This window comes from Protobothrops mucrosquamatus, unplaced genomic scaffold (assembly GCF_001527695.2).
Source record: "Protobothrops mucrosquamatus isolate PMUCROS unplaced genomic scaffold, P.Mucros_1.0 scaffold1903, whole genome shotgun sequence".
Lineage (NCBI taxonomy): Eukaryota > Metazoa > Chordata > Lepidosauria > Squamata > Viperidae > Protobothrops > Protobothrops mucrosquamatus.
The window spans coordinates 1572-23786 of NW_015388027.1; the positions used below are offsets into that span (position 1 = coordinate 1572).

Genomic DNA, 22215 nt, shown 5'->3' on the forward strand with positions numbered 1-22215 from the left:
GGGCTGCATTAACAGAGGGATAGAATCAAGATCACGTGAAGTATTAATACCACTTTACAATGCCTTAGTAAGGCCACACTTGGAATACTGCATCCAGTTTTGGTCACCACGATGTAAAAAAGATGTTGAGACTCTAGAAAGAGTACAGAGAAGAGCAACAAAGATGATCAGGGGACTGGAGGCCAAAGCATATAAGGAAGGGCTGCTGGAATTGGGTATGTCTAGTTTAATGAAGAGAAGGACAAGGGGGGACATGATAGCAGTGTTCCAATATCTCAGGGGCTGCCACAAAGAAGAGGGAGTCAAGCTATTTTCCAAGGCGCCTGAAGGCAGGACAAGAAGCAATGGATGGAAACTAATCAAGGAGAGAAGCAACCTAGAACTAAGGAGAAACTTCCTGACAGTTAGAACAATTAACCCGTGGAACAACCTGCCTCCAGAAGTGGTGAATGCTCCAACACTGGAAGTTTTTAAGAAGAGTCTGGACAGCCATTTGTCTGAAATGGTATAGGGTTTCCTGCCTGAGCAGGGGGTTGGACTAGATGACCTCCAAGGTCCCTTTCAACTTTATTATTATTATTATTATTATTATTATTATTATTATTATTATTATTATTATTATTATTATTATTATTATTATTATTATTATTATTAAAGCCTTCTTAGAGAGAGGGAATACAACAGGAACAGGAAATGCATCACAGGAACAGTAGAGATGAATCATAGAGTAGCAATGTGACACAGGAAACAAATACAATAGAGATGAATGATAGAGCTGCATATAAGGTAAACATAACACCCATAACATAGACACCCAAACGAGCAAAACTCCTAGTCAGCTTCTATTAGTGAGAGGGGGAAAAAGTCTTCCTTTCAGATTAAATGGGAAATCCATTTACTGTTGAACTTCAAAATTACGTCAACATTCATGTATTTTTTGCCCTTCTAGACTACAAGGCCATTTTCTAAATAAGCTGCAAAATTTATTTGTCTTTAAAAACAAACAAGAAAACAAACAAACAATTCCCAATCCCGCTCCACATTATAACCAGCTGGATTGAAAGCAGTCACTCATCAGTAGAATAATGCATTTTTGTAAAGTTTTCCTTGGAAACCTTCAATCTCTTGTCTGCCAATGCACTCTCCTTTAAATGCCACTCTGTGTACTCATCTGATCCTGAAAAGGGGCACTTGCAGTGTTTTACCAAGAACTTATGCAAACAGAAGAACACTTATCTATTAGGGTTAATTTTCCTACCCAGTTCTCCTGATCCTGCAAGACACCTGCCTCCAACATATAGAAGTATTCTATTAGAGCATGGGTGTCAAACTCACCAAGTCACATGACGTGTCGTGATGTATCAAGACTCTTTTTGCATTGCCGGCAATGGGATGTGCGTGGCTTCGGTATGATGAAACCGGCCCACGGGCCGGCAGTTTGACACCCCTGCATTAGAAAGAACTCTCTATAGCCAAGTCAACCTCAAGTTTTTCTTTTTACATTCTCAGACTGCAATACTCATGTAAAAATTTATAAATCAATCATATAAATGTAATTAGCGCCATACTGAACTGATACTAGATTTAGATAAACTAGAATGTAAAAAACTAATAGCAGACTAAATCTAGCAGTACTGAACACAGAAATAGACCAATGTATTTGGTGGCTGCAGTAGGCTGTTATGCTTATACTGGGAGCCTTCAGTTGAATGGCTTCAGTGTAGTTAGCTTAAGGAGAAAACTTTCCTCCAAACAGTCATGAATAGTTTTATATCAATACTAGCTGTACCCGGCCACGTGTTGCTGTGGCTCAGTCTGGTTAAATGGAAAAGAAGTGTGTTGCTTTTACGTCCAACAGATGGTGCTGTTTTTCAAAAAAAGCATGTTTTTACCTGTCACAGGTGTGACATCTATATAATAGTAGGTATATAAAAACACGCGCATATTCGAATGCAACGTTGTGTCAAAATTTCAAAGCAATCGGTGAAGAACTTTTGGAGATTTAAGATTTTGAACAAAGGAACATTTACATTTTTATTTATATAGATATCAGTTTCAGTGTGGGTAATGTAATAATGTGCAAACTTTTAATTGGTCCTAATTGAAAATTTGTCAATATTTTTTCACCTGAAAGATTTTTGTCTCCTATGTTCATGAAATATTTTTCATATGCAAGCAGTACCTTGGGAATTTAGTAGTCCTAAATATGTGTAATTCAAATTCATTATAGGCAAGTATCTAAGGGCTTTTTAGTATGCATGATGAGTTATCATGTAAATTTATCCTAAGGGACTTCTTAAAAGGAGACACAATTGACCCTGAAATCAACTGTGTCAATGAATCCTTTGGTGCTGCTTAAACATGACTTATTGACCCGAACAGACAAAGGCTCTAAATGAATGCTGCCTGCCAATATATACTTAATAGTAGCATATCAAACATATTTTAAGGTGTCTTATTAGGGTGATATTCTCCTTTGTATTTAATTTTAGAAATACTGGTAAGTTCATATGTTGTCACAGTAAAAAATGAAAGACTAATTTTATCTGAGGAACAACATTAGCATTCAAAACTCCGTAGAACAAAGAAGTCTGTGATAGCACACCTAATACAGTAGTTCCCTCTCTGGAAAGCTGAAGCTTTATGCTTTCTCTCTGCCAACTGTAACAAGAGGTATGGGGATGAATTGTGAATGCCTACAAGAAAAGCTTTATCTCCTGTAGAGGGGGAAAACATGTGGTAAGACCTAGGGCAATCAACCTTGTAGAAGTTCTTCACCAACTACGTGCCTTCATTTTGCCTTCTAATGCCACTCAGAGTATGACAAAGGTGGAAGTGCTGGCTTCATCCTGAATAAGCAGCCTTCATCCATATGGTATAAGAAGAGTTGCCAACACTTGGTTGAAAGGCACTAAAAGGCACTAGCCTTCTCCTGCAGAAAAAGGCACACAAGGGATGAGCCATCCAGGAGCTGTCTGTGCAATAAGGTGAAATGTATTGTAGATTGATAACTCCCTGTCTTATTCAGCATCTGTGCTTCTATAGATGATGTCAGCCCTTCCCTTTCTTAAGCACTGACTCCTACTATTATTTAGTCCACCAAGGCAAGTAAGGAATGGAACTGATCTCTAGATCAGGTCCAGTTCCCCATTCTTTGCCCACAGAATATTTAGTTATTTACTATAGTTTTATATGGTTTTATTTCCAAAGGGTTTCTGAAAGTCTTTAAAATCAGAACATTAAAATAACTCAGTAAACTGATATATTCAATCACACACAAAAAATACAGCATATCACAGTGATGGCAAACCTTTTAGAGACCGAGTGCCCAAAAACTGGCCCCGCCCCTGCTCCACCCCCCTGCCCTGCCCCCACTCTGCCCCCCATCCCCTGCCCCGCCTGCCCGCAGGGCCACTCACTGCCTCCAGGGCCTGCTGCAGATTGCCCAGGCATCCCAGCAGCGCTGTGGCGGTCACACCCTCTGCCCATGCCCTGCAGCATCAACTGTGCATGATGGGGTGTGAGGGCAGAATCTTGTCTATGCTGCCTGGCTGCCATGTCCTTGGCTGCGCTGCTCTGCGTGAGCCACGCTCAGGGGCGACTCTCCTTCAGGGGGGCTGCTGGAGATGAGGGGGTCATGGGGGGAGGCAAGGCTGGGGCAACGACATGTGTGCCCACAGAGAGGGCTCTGAGTGCCGCCTCTGGCACCCATGCCATAGGTTCACCACCACTGGCATATCAGTAATAGGATTAAAACAAATTTAAATAGATATCCAATGAGAAAATGTTTATCTCTTTATCTACTTCCATTTGCATACTTTCAAAATGCTAGATTTGCAGGAGCTGGTGCAAGTAACGGGAGCTCACACTCTCACTGTCAGCTTTCCAGTTGACAAGCTCAGAGTCTTTAACCACTGAGCTATTGCGTCCTCAGGAAAAGATAAGTAGAAGGTATGGAAGGTACAAAAGCATCAATAATTATAGCCAAGGGCTTTCTCTCCAGGAAGGGCCACAATTGATTCATCAACCAAAGCTGGAAAAACCCTTTTCTAGCCAGGGCCTTCATACAGGGAGTTTGATTCTTACTGGCTCAAGGTTGACTCAGCTTTCCATCCTTCTGAAGTCAGTAAAATGAGGACACAAATTGTTGGAGGCAGTATGCTGAGTCTATAAATAGCTTAAGGAGGACTGAAAAGCAGTGTATAAGTCTAAGTGCTATTGCTATATAGCAGCTACAAGTCTAGGAGAATCTCCAAATCATAGGCCTGCTGCTTTGGGGAGTGCTATCCCATTTGAGTTATCACCAGAACAGATAATTGCTGGCGAAACATAACGTAAACTCAGTCTCATTGGGATTCAACTTCAACCTGTTACATTGCATCCAAATCAGCAAATATTGAGTCAGAGCATCCCTCACAATACATTTCTGGCCTAGGGTAGCAATATTGATCTGAGTATCATTAGTGTAATTAGGACACCTTATCTGAAACTAGTGGATGAACTCACCTAATGGCTTCATGCAAATCTTATACAGCAGAGAGGAAAAAAGGAATCTGCAGCACTCCACACTGCCATGATCATTAGGTCATCCCTATTACCACTGATTGGAACCGCATAATTGGGAAGGAGAAGAAACCTTTGCCAGCATCCCAAGAAGATATCATAATTAATAGTTTGAATGCTGCTGAGAGATGGGCAGTCCCCTCATTCAAGTCCAATTGTTCGTCATCCAATAGTGTGACTAATGCAATTTCTGTCTGAACAAAAAATATCCATATCTGTTTCCGTTAGGGCACTGAAAGCATACCATTCTCTCTTTAAACTTCCTCCAAAAGTAAGATTGGTGATTAGGCAGTATTTATCTAAGATAGTTAAATCCAGGCTCTTGAGGAGAGAATGAAGCACTGCCACTTTTAATATACCTAAATAGACAAAATAGACAAATTGTCTTCTGCTACTTCACCAATCTTCCAAGGATGCTCTCTATATCCAAAATTATCATTGCCTTTGGTGGGTTATCTTTAGTGGTCGGTTGTTTCCAACCTAGCACCAGCTTATCATTTTTATTTTGCTAATGTGTGCTTGTGTGACACACAGGTGAAGTTTTGTAAATAACATACAATTTTTAGGGTTTTTTTGTTCTTGCTTTGCAGAGTGCCGACTTTCCATTTACCTGTAAAATGTAGACATGTAAACAATTATATCAATGTTAAACACTGATGTAAATTAACATTACATCAATGTTTAAAATTTTTGAGAGAATAGATAGGATATAGATGTCCATCGAAGTATTTCTGCTTACAAGATAACTTTGGTGGTTTCAACTTTAGCTACTGAATTTGAGTCACGAATCTACTTTGTTCTTTTTTTAAACTCCTGTTATACTGTTTTGGTATCATGAACATTGTCTTGTTGATATGTAGAAAATAATATTTCTGTCAGTATTATAGTATTACACTGTTACACTGTTTTAGAATGAAAGCTATATGATGGCTTTATGCTGCACTAACCTACAAGGAACTTTTTTCATTTATTTCTATATTATTTATTTTTAGAAAATTCTAAACTCTTCCCAAGGATTCCATGACAGTATACATTCAATTATAGAAATATATACAATACAATCAGGCAGAAACCCCCCCCCCCCCAATCCTGAGAGTCAAAACAATTCTTATTATACTTATACTTACATACTTACATATATACATCATTTCCCTTTTGGTATAAGCAATATTATGAAAAGAACATAGAAGAAATAATAAATTATAAACCAAAACCAACAGGGATAAAATAAGAAAAGGAAAGGAAACATCTGGCTTATGCTAGTATGCTAGCNATCACATTGGTGGTAAACAAGTGTTCATCTTTAGGATCTGACATTTGCTCAATTGTGTGCAGCTTTCTCGCTTCCATTTTACTAAAGAGACACACTCATGCAAAATGAATTGGTTTCCCACATGCTCTGCAGGTTTTCCCATATGCAGGACACTGCTCTTTCTCTCGTACATGCACACTGCCACAGTACTTGCATGATACTGGGTTGCTCCCAGGTGAGTTGTGTAGATGAATTTTGTGCTGACGCTTGTGCTGATGGTTCTTTATGCTTAGCTGTTGTTTGGAGGCTGCATTGACACTGCCGATCTATTTATCCTGCTCCAATAAGTTATCCTGTCAGTAAGTTCTGTGATACTATGTATCTCAATTGCTGCTTGTAAACTTAAGTTATGTTCCCTCAAAAGGGGGTGGTGTGTGCTTTCACTTGTGATACCCAGAACTATTTTATCATGAATAGGTTCATCTCTTAGAGAGCCATAATCACAGCTTGCACCTTTTTCTCTTAGCTGTGTGACAAAACTGTCTATTGCTTCACCTTCTTCTTGCTTACAGCTACCAAATATATATATCTCATATATGACATTTTTAGAGGGTCTGAAAAAGACATCAAAGGCATCTAGGATGGCTTTAGTCTCTTTTGCTCCTCTATAAGGGTTAAATTATGCTTGTAAACATGGAGGCATTCGCTGCCTATAAGCCTTCTCAGTGTGGCTACCTGCACTGCTGCCAGTTTGTCATGTAAGCGCCTGAGCAGGGGGTTGGACTAGATGACTTCCAAGGTCCCTTCCAAATTTATTATTATTATTATTATTATTATTATTGTTGTTGTTGTTGTTGTTGTTGTTGTTGTTATTATTATTATTATTATTATTATTATTATTATTATTATTATTATAAAAGCCTTCTTAGAGAGAGGGAATACAACAGGAACAGGAAATGCATCACAGGAACAGTAGAGATGAATCATAGAGTAGCAATGTGACACAGGAAACAAATACAATAGAGATGAATGATAGAGCTGCATATAAGGTAAACATAACACCCATAACATAGACACACAAACAAGCAAAACTCCTAGTCAGCTTCTATTAGTGAGAGGGAAAAAAAGTCTTCCTTTCAGATTAAATGGGAAATCCATTTACTGTTGAACTTCAAAATTACGTCAACATTCATGCATTTTTTGCCCTTCTAGACTACAAGGCCATTTTCTAAATAAGCTGCAAAATTTATTTGTCTTTAAAAACAAACAAGAAAACAAACAAACAATTCCCAATCCCGCTCCACATTATAACCAGCTGGATTGAAAGCAGTCACTCATCAGTAGAATAATGCATTTTTGTAAAGTTTTCCTTGGAAACCTTCAATCTCTTGTCTGCCAATGCACTCTCCTTTAAATGCCACTCTGTGTACTCATCTGATCCTGAAAAGGGGCACTTGCAGTGTTTTACCAAGAACTTATGCAAACATAAGAACACTTATCTATTAGGGTCAATTTTCCTACCCAGTTCTCCTGATCCTGCAAGACACCTGCCTCCAACATATAGAAGTATTCTATTAGAGCATGGGTGTCAAACTCACCAAGTCACATGACATGTCGTGATGTATCAAGACTCTTTTTGCATTGCCGGCAATGGGATGTGCGTGGCTTCGGTATGATGAAACCGGCCCATGGGCCGGCAGTTTGACACCCCTGCATTAGAAGGAACTCTCTATAGCCAAGTCAACCTCAAGTTTTTCTTTTTACATTCTCAGACTGCAATACTCATGTAAAAATTTATAAATCAATCATATAAATGTAATTGGCGCCATACTGAACTGATACTAGATTTAGATAAACTAGAATGTAAAAAACTAATAGCAGACTAAATCTAGCAGTACTGAACACAGAAATAGACCAATGTATTTGGTGGCTGCAGTAGGCTGTTATGCTTATACTGGGAGCCTTCAGTTGAATGGCTTCAGTGTAGTTAGCTTAAGGAGAAAACTTTCCTCCAAACAGTCATGAATAGTTTTATATCAATACTAGCTGTACCCGGCCACGCGTTGCTGTGGCTCAGTCTGGTTAAATGGAAAAGAAGTGTGTTGCTTTTACGTCCAACAGATGGTGCTGTTTTTCAAAAAAGCATGTTTTTACCTGTCACAGGTGTGACATCTATATAATAGTAGGTATATAAAAACACGCGCGTATTCGAATGCAACGTTGTGTCAAAATTTCAAAGCAATCGGTGAAGAACTTTCGGAGATTTAAGATTTTGAACAAAGGAACATTTACATTTTTATTTATATAGATATCAGTTTCAGTGTGGGTAATGTAATAATGTGCAAACTTTTAATTGGTCCTAATTGCAAATTTGTCAATATTTTTTCACCTGGAAGATTTTTGCCCCTATGTTCACGAAATATTTTTCATATGCAAGCAGTACCTTGGGAATTTAGTAGTCCTAAATATGTGTAATTCAAATTCATTATAGGCAAGTATCTAAGGGCTTTTCAGTATGCATGATGAGTTATCATGTAAATTTATCCTAAGGGACTTCTTAAAAGGAGACACAATTGACCCTGAAATCAACTGTGTCAATGAATCCTTTGGTGCTGCTTAAACATGACTTATTGACCCGAACAGACAAAGGCTCTAAATGAATGCTGCCTGCCAATATATACTTAATAGTAGCATATCAAACATATTTTAAGGTGTCTTATTAGGGTGATGTTCTCCTTTGTATTTAATTTTATAAATACTGGTAAGTTCATATGTTGTCATAGTAAAAAATGAAAGACTAATTTTATCTGAGGAACAACATTAGCATTCAAAACTCCATAGAACAAAGAAGTCTGTGATAGCACATCTAATACAGTAGTTCCCTCTCTGGAAAGCTGAAGCTTTATGCTTTCTCTCTGCCAACTGTAACAAGAGGTATGGGGGTGAATTGTGAATGCCTACAAGAAAAGCTTTATCTCCTATAGAGGGGGAAAACATGTGGTAAGACCTAGGGCAATCAACCTTGTAGAAGTTCTTCATCAACTACCTGCCTTCATTTTGCCTTCTAATGCCACTCAGAGTATGACAAAGGTGGAAGTGCTGGCTTCATCCTGAATAAGCAGCCTTCATCCATATGGTATAAGAAGAGTTGCCAACACTTGGTTGAAAGGCACTAAAAGGCACTAGCCTTCTCCTGCAGAAAAAGGCACACAAGGGATGAGCCATCCAGGAGCTGTCTGTGCAATAAGGTGAAATGTATTGTAGATTGATAACTCCCTGTCTTATTCAGCATCTGTGCTTCTATAGATGATGTCAGCCCTTCCCTTTCTTAAGCACTGACTCCTACTATTATTTAGTCCACCAAGGCAAGTAAGGAATGGAACTGATCTCTAGAACAGGTCCAGTTCCCCATTCTTTGCCCACAGAATATTTAGTTATTTACTATAGTTTTATATGGTTTTATTTCCAAAGGGTTTCTGAAAGTCTTTAAAATCAGAACATTAAAATAACTCAGTAAACTGATATATTCAATCACACACAAAAAATACAGCATATCACAGTGATGGCAAACCTTTTAGAGACCGAGTGCCCAAATACTGGCTCCGCCCCACTTCACCCCCTGCCCTGCCCCCACTCCGCCCCCCATCCCCTGCCCAGCCTGCCCGCAGGGCCACTCACCGCCTCCAGGGCCCGCCGCAGATTGCCCAGGCAGCCCAGCAGCGCTGTGGCGGTCACACCCTCTGCCCATGCCCTGCAGTATCAACTGTGCACGATGGGGTGTGAGGGCAGAGTCTTGTCTATGCTGCCTGGCTGCCATGTCCTTGGCTGCGCTGCTCTGCGTGAGCCACGCTCAGGGGTGACTCTCCTTCAGGGGGGCTGCTGGAGAGGAGGGGGTCATGGGGGGAGGCAAGGCTGAGGCAACGGCATGTGTGCCCACAGAGAGGGCTCTGAGTGCCGCCTCTGGCACCTGTGTCATAGGTTCACCACCACTGGCATATCAGTAATAGGATTAAAACAAATTTAAATAGATATCCAATGAGAAAATGTTTATCTATTTATCTACTTCCATTTGCATACTTTCAAAATGCTAGATTTGCAGGAGCTGGTGCAAGTAACGGGAGCTCACACTCTCACTGTCAGCTTTCCAGTTGACAAGCTCAGAGTCTTTAACCACTGAGCTATTGCGTCCTCAGGAAAAGATAAGTAGAAGGCATGGAAGGTACAAAAGCATGAATAATTATGGCCAAGGGCTTTCTCTCCAGGAAGGGCCACAATTGATTCATCAACCAAAGCTGGGAAAACCCTTTTCTAGCCAGGGCCTTCATATAGGGAGTTCTTACTGGCTCAAGGTTGACTCAGCTTTCCATCCTTCTGAAGTCAGTAAAATGAGGACACAAATTGTTGGAGGCAGTATGCTGAGTCTATAAATAGCTTAAGGAGGGCTGAAAAGCAGTGTGAAGTGGTATATAAGTCTAAGTGCTATTGCTATATAGCAGCTACAAGTCTAGGAGAATCTCCAAATCATAGGCCTGCTGCTTTGGGGAGTGCTATCCCATTTGAGTTATCACTAGAACAGATAATTGCTGGAGAAACATAACATAAACTCAGTCTCATTGGGATTCAACTTCAATCAGCAAATATTGAGTCAGAGCATCCCTCACAATACTTTTCTGGCCTAGGGTAGCAATATTGATTTGAGTATCATTCGTGTAATAAGGACACCTTATCTGAAACTAGTGGATGAACTCACCTAATGGCTTCATGCAAATCTTATACAGCAGAGAGGAAAAAAGGAATCTGCAGCACTCCACACTGCCATCATCATTAGGTCATCCCTATTACCACTGATTGGAACTGCATAATTGGGAAGGAGAAGAAACCTTTGCCAGCATCCCAAGAAGATATCATAATTAATAGTTTGAATGCTGCTGAGAGATGGGCAGTCCCCTCATTCAAGTCCAATTGTTCGTCATCCAATAGTGTGACTAATGCAATTTCTGTCTGAACAAAAAATATCCATATCTGTTTCCGTTAGGGCACTGAAAGCATACCATTCTCTCTTTAAACTTCCTCCAAAAATAAGATTGGTGATTAGGCAGTATTTATCTAAGATAGTTAAATCCAGGCTCTTGAGGAGAGAATGAAGCACTGCCACTTTTAATATACCTAAATAGACAAAATAGACAAATTGTCTTCTTCTACTTCACCAATCTTCCAAGGATGCTCTCTATATCCAAAATTATCATTGCCTTTGGTGGGTTATCTTTAGTGGTGGGTTGTTTCCAACCTAGCACCAGCTTATCATTTTTATTTTGCGAATGTGTGCTTGTGTGACACACAGGTGAAGTTTGTAAATAACATACAATTTTTAGGGTTTTTTTGTTCTTGCTTTGCAAAGTGCCGGCTTTCCATTTGCCTGTAAAATGTAGACATGTAAACAATTATATCAATGTTAAACACTGATGTAAATTAACATTACATCAATGTTTAAAATTTTTGAGAGAATAGATAGGATATAGATGTCCATCGAAGTATTTCTGCTTACAAGATAACTTTGGTGGCTTCAACTTTAGCTACTGAATTTGAGTCACGAATCTACTTTGTTCTTTTTTTTAAACTCCTGTTATACTGTTTTGGTATCATGAACATTGTCTTGTTGATATGTAGAAAATAATATTTCTGTCAGTATTATAGTATTACACTGTTACACTATTTTAGAATGAAAGCTATATGATGGCTTTATGCTGCACTAACCTACAAGGAACTTTTTTCATTTATTTCTATATTATTTATTTTTAGAAAATTCTAAACTCTTCCCAAGGATTCCATGACAGTATACATTCAATTATAAAAATATATACAATACAATCAGGCAGAAGGGGGGGGGGGGTTAGGACTCTCAGTTTTGTTAAGAATAATATGAATATGAATGTATGAATGTATATATGTAGTAAAGGGAAAACCATATTCGTTATAATACTTTTCTTGTATCTTCTTTATTATTTAATATTTGGTTTTGGTTGTCCCTATTTTATTCTTTTCCTTTCCTTTGTAGACCGAATACGATCATACGATCGTAGCATGGTAGTTTGCAAGGCCAGGAAATTATGGAAAATATTTTCCAGAGTTCCCTAGCCTTGCAAACTATCCTTCCTTTCACTATAATTATATACTGCTTTGTAAACTATCATTGTTCTTTAAACTTCTCACCTATCACTTTCTTGCCTGTCAATTGTCCTGTGTCCAATCATACCTCTATCAGGGACCCCTACATACAACATTGCAAAAGAACTAACAAAAAAGCTTGGGCATCTCACAAGAGGAAGCCAACACTCCATTAACTCTCCACTATGCCTTCAAATAAATAATATATTCACTTGGTGTTATAATTATTTCTTCCTCAAGTCAAGTGAAAAAGTCTTTCTTTGCATATGCCTTTTCATTCATTGTGGGCTTAAAACAACTAGACTTCAATGCTTAACATGCATTTTTGATTAATTCTATGCTATTTCTAAGTTTTTATTTATAAGCTTGTCTGAGCGCCATGGCTGAAGAGAAGCTAACAAATATTCCTAAATAAATTCAATCAATTACTGGCTGTTTTATTTGTATGGATTAGAATCCTAAACACTTTTTCATATACATAAGAAAGCAAAGATAAATTCAGTACATAGATTTATTTATTCAAAATATGTGTTCTACCTCCTTTGGGCTTTCAATTCAATTTCATATAAAATGGAAAGAAAATGTTGCAAATATAAAACTGATTTGTTATTGTTCAGAAAATATAATATAAACAAGAAGCAAATCTGGTTTTAATACAACAGTACTGAGTACAGCATAGACTTTTTACAATAGGATTAAATAGTATGCAAATTAAGGAGGATACAAATAATTTCAATTATTTTAAAACATATTCTGCTTTGATTCATCTATGATAAATCTGATTAAGAACTTTTATGATCAACTAACAACACCCTTAATTCTTGCTATTTCAGTTATATAATAAATAATAATAACAATAGCAATAATAATAGTAGTAGTAGTAGTAGTAGTAGTAGTAGTAGTAGTAGTAGTAGTAGTAGTAGTAGTAGTAGTAAAGTTGGAAGTGACCTTGGAGGTCTTCTAGTCCAACCCCCTGCTCAGGCAGGAAACCCAGTCTCTTCTTAAAAACTTCCAGTGTTGGAGCATTCACAATTTCTGGAGGCAGGTTGTTCCACTGATTAATTGTTCTAACTGTCAGGAAATTTCTCCCTAGTTCTAGGTTGCTTCTCTCTTTGGTTAGTTTCCATCTGTTGCTTCTTGTCCTGCCTTCAGGTGTTTTGGAAAATAGGTTGACCCCCTCTTCTTTGTGGCAACCCCACAAAGCTATCTATTTATCTATTTACTTTGATTTATTATGTACCTGAATGTACTCTTACATTCTCATCTTTTAAGAAGAATAGAACAGAGTATTTACAGATTCATAAAAGTAAAAGTAAAAAAAAAGCAAAAGAGTACATGAGGGTTGCATATTGTAGTTATTGAAAAATAAGATTACTTTGTTCAACTATCCCTGCTCCTTAAAAATTGTCATGCTGAAAAGCTACCATGAAGTACTGAGCTACTGAAATCTTTCTGGAAATAAATTAATGAAATGAAACTTAATTATCAAATACATTTCCATTATTTAAAAGATTAAAAGTCTAGATAACCTGATATGTATTCTACTTGATTCAATTTAGTAAAATATGCAGAATAATGGAACAATTACATGGCTTTGTAAATCTGCAATTCCATGTACTGTATTCTTAAATTAACAATTTACATGAGCCATGAGAATGTTTCATTACTTTGTAGACTTCACTAAACTGAATCAAATACAACAGCTAGACTAGAATTTGGATAAGGGATCCAAACTAGCTTTGAAATTCAGGCCTTGTGTGGCCTGAAATTAATACTGAATACCAGATGTTTAGCTGTTTGTGGACATAGAGCAGAAGATGCACCAATTCATAAACATGCCAGCAATATAGTTTCTTCTAAATTTAACATTGGGCAGCAGGTGTAGGTAACTCAATATTAGCACACTATAAATTCATTTCAGATGTGAATGCAAGCTAATAGACATAAGACATTAACCAATTTCTTGCAGAATCTAAATTGTATCCTTTAAAATATCCACCAGAATTTCTGGAATAATATCTATTGCAGTGGTACATATCTGCTAAGCTACCATGAAGCGAACTGTTAAAGGATATTAACACCAGCCATTAAATGTTTCCCTATTCTGAAATACTGTGAATATGGGATTATGGCATATGTCACATTGCTTGGATCTGTCCTGACAAAACTGAAAGAGTAAGTAAAAGAACAATAGTTGGTTAATAAGAAATCTTATACACTACTACCTGCTTTCACCCTATTCCAAAACTACCCAGCTTGCACAGGCCAAATCTAAAGGTTCCAGATTTACATACCAGATTTTTACATTAGGTAGGGCTATATAGTGTAAAGCATTTGATGACAGAAATGCAAAATGCATATATTTAAAGAAGTAATTTTTAATAGCTTCATTTTGGCTGACTCCTATGACATTTCAAAATCCTTCGGTGAGACTAGTGAAGACATAGTTATACTACGACCTAAGTCAGGGGTAGGCTGGCTCAGGAATTCTGGGAGTTGAAGTCCACGAGTCATAAAAGAGCCAAGGTGGCCTACCCCTGACCTAAGTAGTCATATGCATGGTAGCCAAATCCCAGTTCAGTTCATGGATCATACCAAGCCAAGGTTTGTTTAACTTAGAATTTATTAAATAAATCATGTATTTTATGTATCCATAAAATAACTCATGCTTTCTAAAACATAGTGGTTGGGTTAAAAAAACCCAACATAAAATGTTTTGGATTGTGACTTATTTTCAGTAAAATATGCATAAGCATGCAGCCTGAATATTTCATATTTGAGCCAGCAAGATTCTATTAACAAATGAAAAAAACGACTTACATTTTTCGTAAACTAGGGAGCTTCTTGAATATTCCAGTAGCTTCCAGAATTGAAATATCATTATCGTGTAGACGACTTTTGAAAAATAAAAACAAAAATATTGAAACATCTTTGGCTCCAAATGCCTCAGCAGCTACATATATATTCATTGCAGAATATTGCGAAAAGAAAAGCTATATAGTTGTGAATGTGTTGAAGGAGATTGGAGAAACACAGGTTCCAATCTCCTCAATCATGAAGTTCCCTGGTTGCTATGGTGCTGTCGATCCTTTTTTTCTGTTTAGCTTACTTTAAAGAGTTTTTATAAGAACAAAATGAGATGAAAGTCAGAAGCCTTGATTCTCAAAGCAGGAGACATCACGGACACATCCATGTAGTGTTCTTGGCACAATATTGAAATTCTTTGCTGTTGCCTCCTACAAGGATGTTTTACCAATTTCCTAATCCAGATTACAGGTTGGAGATTCTATAATACTTTCCTCATAGTTATCTGTCCATGTATTAATCAATTCAAAATCAATTTATATTTTCAAGATTGGCTAGGTTCTGTCAGTAAACATTGCCTATTGATGTATTTGATAACATCTGGCTGGAGCCACAAAAATTAATGCTTTTTATAGTGAAGCATTTTATATTTTTTTCTTACAAAAATATTACACTTACAGATCTGTGGTATATTCTGGAAGGTGGCTGGGGAGCCTAGTAAGCTTTTGGTTGGAACAGTCCACAAATGTTCCCTCACAGCGGCATTTCTCAGGACAGATGAGGTCCATAAAACACTCCCCACTGAATCTACTCCTGTAGTCCTCTGAACCTGCAAAATTGAAAAATTCTAGGTAAAGAGATGCATTGCAAAATACTAATAAGAGTAATATACCAAAATACAATTGACAAGAACACTTCCATTTATTCTGGAACCTCACAAGAATGAATTGAAATCATTACCTATGCTTTGCATTATGCTTTGAAACAATCAGAAAAGTGCACTTTTATGTGAATCTAGAGGGAGATCTGTCTTCTTTCCAAAAAGACAATTTAATTTTTTTCTTGATATTAAGAACTATCTACTGGCAAATGATGCAGCAGAATGAAAGTGGGCTAATGTCAGTCACATTAGCATAGCATAGAAATCAGTGAGTCTGTTTTATGAGTATAAATATTTTAACAACATAAGAACACATAACTGAAACTAAAATGAGTTCAAGAAATTCTACTTTCTTTAAAATAGGTCGCTGTATAATCAGTAAGAACTATAACTTAGTCTGCTTTTGCACTACAACTGTCAAGTACATTGTGTTTGCTTAATGAAATGCTATTTCAGTTTCTTTCTCCAACCTTTTCAATGAATAAGAACTGTAAATGGGATACTTGAGCTTACCATTGCCAAATTATTAATGGATATGCAATCAAAGATTTGTCACAATAGATCCAATGTTACTTCAATGTTTATTATGTGAACCATCATCTTTTTGCTGAAATCATTTGTTACATTCAATCATTCTACTAAATCTTAATTTTTCTTACTTTTTCAAGAACTTCATAACTTAGTTGCACTTCCAAAATGTTAACTATGAATGCCAAAAGCATCTATCTCAAAACACTTTTTAAAAAAGGAATTTGAAAAAAATGAGAAAAGATAAGCTAATCAACAAAAGGATTCCGAAAATATTTTCAATAGGATTTTGCTCAAGCTAATATTAGAATAACCATTTTTATACATTCTGAACAAATTTTTGTACATACATTCCTGTACCAAAATGGCCATGCAGAACTCTTCCTATAAATAAAATTCCTATAAACAAAAAAACCCCTTCATATAAAGGCTGCAAACAAACAGACGGTATATAACTGAGAGAACCCAGTTATGGAAAGACAAAGTTCATAGATGGATTTGATATTCAGATAAAGCTAAAGTTTTCTTATTGAAAAGTTATCAATAGATCTTGTTTCAAAGAGAATGTATTTCAAACAAAAGCATTAAATATGATATACACTATTATTTTTCTTTAAGTATTTCATATATAGGATAAAGTTTTTCCTCACTCTATAAGTACAGTTTCCTGTTCTCCTCCCTCAGTGTTGTTGTATGGTCTTATTGTTTAATATTATTTATTTTAAGTGGGAAACCCAGTGCTGAAATCCTGGAAGTACACCCATCTTTTTAGAAATATAATTAATAAAGTAGACATTTATTTATTTGTTAAATTTATTTGCTACTTGTCTACCCATGGAGCTACTTTAGGCAGCTTACAACAATAAAAAGGAAGAAATGAAAAGAGCATGAACAGAATAGAAGATAATATATCAATAAAATAAACAATGAAAAAGAGCTCAATGAGAAATACAACTATATGATTACACCCCCCCAAAAAAGATGACAGGTAGAGAGCAGAGAACAGGAAGGGGGGGAGGGATTTACTGTGTATGATATTGTGATTTGAGGCCTGTTTTTTTTTTACTCTAAAGAAAAAAAAAAGAATTAAAAAATTAAGCCGATTAGGATATGGCATTTTCTTTCTCATGCTTGGTTCAGATGAAATAGCAACAACAGGAATCAGAAATGTTTTCTTAATAGCTACAAATACATATATACATACACAGAATTTTAAAAGTGAATCATCAAGAGGACTGTAGAATGTGATCAACACTCCTATCATTATCAAGTATGCCAAGCTACCCATCAGCCTACAAACATCAGCAATCAGTTGCCAACAGGAGGAAATTTATTATTTAACCTGAGACTCAAGATCACTTGGACAGGTGGCAGTTCTATCATGTTATTCCCATTAGAGAAAGTAATGTGAAAGCCAGCCATCTGGCTGTGGTTATTTGTGTCCATCCATCTCTACTTATATCACTTTATCAGACATGCTTCCCTTGGCTTTAAATAGATAAGTTTCAGGTCAAGAAATGTAACACTAAGGATGACGTACAATTATTTTTCCATTAAAAAAATAAAGATGGGAGAATATGTGTCTACAGTAGAAACCTGTGGAATAGCATGAAAGCTATGGAACAGTGTTACTTGTAGAACTTTAAGAATGAAAACACCTTGGAAAGGATCCTTTTTTAAAAAAAAGATTTGGATGAAAAAAATGTAAGAAGTACAAAATCAGTGTTAAAGTTCATATTGGTACATTGGTACATATCTTCCATTATGTAAAAGCCCTAGTGGCACAGTGGTTAGAATGCAGTATTGCAGTCTAATTCATTGCTCACTGCCAGGAGTTCGATCCTGACTGGCTCAAGGTTGACTCAGCCTTCCATCCCTCCTGGGTCAGTAAAATGAGGAGCCAGATTGTTGGGGGAAATATTCTGACTCTGTAAACCACTTAGCGAGGGGGCTGTAAAACACTATGAAGTGGTATATAAGTCTAAGTGTTATTGCTATTGCTATTATTTACCTCTGGATTAGCTTTCATTATTATTTTACTCAAAATGCCTGCTATGAAAACAATTCAGTTCAATTGAGAAAAGGCTACATTCTGAAACTCAATAAAATGAGACTTAATTGTTCTATTGTAATATTGTAATATACAAAGTCTACTGTAATTGACTTATTATTTTTTGGGGGGGGGGATATTTTGTTTTTCATGGGGGAAATGCTGAGACCATGCTCAAGAAAACCAGCTTCTCAATTCACTTTTCAGACAGAAATGTTAAACATAAGAGATAAGCTAAGAACTGAATTATTGACAAAAAGTCACAGCAAAGTTAAACCCACTTTATTTTTTGCAGCCCGAGGTAAGTATAGGACAACCAAATGACAAATTATCATGATGTAATTGGATTACTTCAGCCCCTGGGACACTGATGATCTGCAATAGACAGTACTATCATATTGTTAGAAGAATTTTGTATATTGCACAGTATGTCAGAAATCAACAGAACAATAGAAAACAGTTACTATAGAGACCAGAAGACTTGATATATATTTCAAGGGATCCAGGGATTCCTTGAATATGTTACAAAAATTCAGGTCAACAGTTCACAAGTGGGAGTTGCCTTGCTGTTCAGTTTCCTGTGTAAGATTTGAACTCAAGGAAATTGGTTGGTGGTTGCAGGTTTCCTGAATGGTGTCAATTAATTGATGCCCTTGATGTGAACCAATCAAAACAGAGATTACACCATTCCTAGCAACAAATTAAATCAATGTCTCCCAGAAAATCTCTAAACATCATCCAATCCCCAACCCCAAGACAAAATTTAATACAGACTGCAAGGGAATTCCCACTTTTGAACCATGGAAGCGAGGAATCCTTACTGGGATGTAAGCTGAAATGTCTGCAAAAATCTTTTATAACCATCTCCTGAACACTGGAGAAACCATTTACTAATTACGTACAGGCAGATCACCTGTTCATCTTCTAACCTTCTCCTGTGTTATATATCTTCAGACAAGTGTGTATATTTAGCATATAATTTTATTTTGTTGATAGCAATGGCATGGTCATTATAGCTGGTAAATGGCAAGTAAACCCTATATTGTAAAATTTTAGTAAGTTTTTGTGTTGACTCCATAGCAGATGCACAGTTTAGATGACAGAAACAGCACCTTCAGAAGGTAGGCATTATAGAGATGAATTAGATATTAGGTGGTTACATGCATATTACAGTGAATTTGTAACAACTATTTATACTCTCCAAATACACAGTATGGAACAACATCAAAAGTGCATCTTTATTCTTGGCCAAGAATACAGTAGTTTCCACAATTCTACTTACTGACTATAGTTCTCTGTATTTTAGAAAGAATTATATTGCAACTGAATGTCATTCTGTGCAACACAGTGAAGTACATGGTTGCTTAAACACATATAATACTGCCCTGGAATTATTTAATAATGGGAAGCATCCTGTACAATATCACATTATTGTGATATCACATTATTGTGCCCGCTTACAATATAAAGTAATAAAGCTGACATCCTTCATGAAACGACCACTGAAGCTGGAACATAATTTAATATCTTTAGATACTCAATTTGTCCCCTTAAAAGGAATAATGCCACATGCAGGCTATTTTCAAAAACGCTATTTGAATGCTTGACTGATCTGTGGGCTTATAGTGAGATCTGCTTCAAGCTAGGTAATTGTATGAAATACTATGAAACTGTATTGTTACAGTTCTCTTTACCATGTGTCTCTTCTTCTTACTTTTCCTTTTTCCTTTCACAATGAGGTCATCTCTCACCTTGTGATGCTTCTGAAAATAGAAGAAGTATTCCGGCATGCCATGCTGCAGGAAAGCATGGAGCCTTCCATGGTGCTTGACAGAACCATGTTCAATTTGTATTGTTCTACCACATGGTTAGATCAAGCACAAAGGAAAATCCCATTAACAGGCAGAGTCAGTGTTAAGCAGCCGCCAAAGAAAGAAGAGCGTTGAGAAGAAGTAGCATGGAGAAGCACAAGCTGGAGATTTCATTGTGAGCTGGCTGTCCATTTCTCCCATGCATAAAGGAGCTGAAGTTCAAGAAGTCAAATTTATTGCTACAAAGGCAAAAAATAAATTTGTATTGTACAGTGAGTGTAGAAGAACAACTTCTGGACCCTTTTGGGGTTAAAACTGTTACAAATTATATTGAAAGTCTTGCAGCTGACAGTTAATGCTGAAGAATAAGGGCAGATTGTAAACATGATCTGTAACATCATTAACCAGATTACAGTGCATGTAGAGTATTTATAATAGTGTTATTCCTTTAAGTGAGCTTTTTGCTTTTGAGTTGCAATGCTTAGAAAACAACTTCCCTCTGATAAAACCAAGGCATTTAAAATAAGGATATAATCAGCATGTGGTAATGCTTATTCCTCCCTATCAGCTTTTTTATAGGAACTAATAAAATTTCAGCTTTTTTATAGAAACTAATACATTAGGAATATTATGAATATTTCTGAAAATAGTTAAAATAGTCAAGTATGTATACTACGTATTTAACTGTTAGTACTTCATCATTTTGTCTATAAGATAACAAAGCTCTGTGCTTTAGTTCAGGGTTCTCCAAACTTGGAAACTTTAAGACTTCTGGGCTTCAACTCCCAGAATTTCCCAGCTGGCATTATTGGCTGAGTAATTCTGGGAGTAGAAGTCCACAACGCTTAAAATTGCCAAGTTTGGAGACCCCTGCTGTCTAGATTTAGACAGGAGTCTGAATATTCTATTCTCTGGATTTAACAACGATATTGTCAATAAGCACAATAAAGCTCCCGTTGATTCATATTTCATTGCTATTAAAAAAAAACTGTTCTGGTGCCGGCTCCAAACAGTTTGCTTTGATTTACACAGTATCATTAACATGGAGACTTCCACAATTATACTGTACTGGAATCCAGATGACTGTATCCAAACACTATGGTAAAAAGTAACATTTATTGCAGCATAATTACATCTCTGTCTGCTCCCTCCCAAGCAGGACCCTCCAATTTAAGTGAGGAGTGTGTTTGGTTTAGAGAAATCTCTTATTAGAAGCAGTATCAGTAAACCATAAGAACTGTTATCGAAAGAAAGTCCCAATTAATTTATGTGAATCTGAACAGCGATGCTATTTATTTTCACCTAGAGTGTTGTAGATGGCAGAAGCTTTCTACATAAGCACATACAGGAAACTAAGAATGCATGCATTTGGCATAAGGAACAGAGGCCTAACAGAGAAATATTGTAAAGCTGGGTGAACTGTAACTCTGACCTATTTTCCTCATGTTGAAAAGGATCCCAAGGTGGGTGTATATTACAGGTTTTAAATTGTCTTACTAGTTATTAAGCCTCCCTGTGGAAAGGTTGATGTCTGTAGCTCTAGCAGTCCTTAAAAGCAATGGCAATTTAATTAGTATGAAAGCAATATAATTTTGCAGAATACATATTTCTCAGTTTTAAGAAATCCTGATTTCACAATGCCCCCCCCCCAAAAAAACCCCATTACAATATAAAGTAAATGTATGTTTGGAACAAATTGCTAAAAGTGTATGTCTTTTTGCAAAAGTATTGTGTTTATTTATTAATTAGCAGTGTTCCAAGGAGATGGATCTATCTTTAACTGACATTTTCATGGTAATTTTGGAAGTTTGAAAAGCTTGTAGGGAAAGAGAAAAGCACGAATGTGTGTGTGTGTGTGTATGTGGCTGCTCCTCTTTTATCCATGAGTCTGGGCTGCTAACAGAATAAAAACAGTAAAACAAGTTTAAAAACAACAAGAACAATATAAAATAACACAGCAGCATAAAATCTCAGCATAGCCAATACCCCAAAAAAATATGGGCCCAGTCATACTGTACTATCAAGGTCACAGGTTGCAAAGTCAAGTTTTCAATGCTTTGTGAAGGCTAAGTTATGAGTAGAATTTTTGATACCAGAGACTTGTTTCTTACTGTCTTCTTCAATTAGGCAACAAATATACAAGGTTTTATTCTGTGAAAAA

General features: G+C 36.7%; 1 protein-coding gene across 1 annotated transcript in view; it reads right to left on the bottom strand.

Moving 5' to 3' along the window:
- Nucleotides 1–22215, bottom strand: part of LOC114923099 (slit homolog 3 protein-like) — a gene marked incomplete at its 3' end in the record, with an annotated part of 86869 nt that overhangs the window by 1139 nt on the left and 63515 nt on the right. Inside the window, exons 11-12 of the mRNA XM_029285585.1 lie at nucleotides 15464–15614; nucleotides 14801–14875 (exon numbers count right to left, since the gene is read on the bottom strand). Of these exons, the coding sequence (XP_029141418.1) occupies nucleotides 14801–14875; nucleotides 15464–15614 (226 nt within the window). The remainder of the gene's footprint in view (nucleotides 1–14800; nucleotides 14876–15463; nucleotides 15615–22215) is intronic.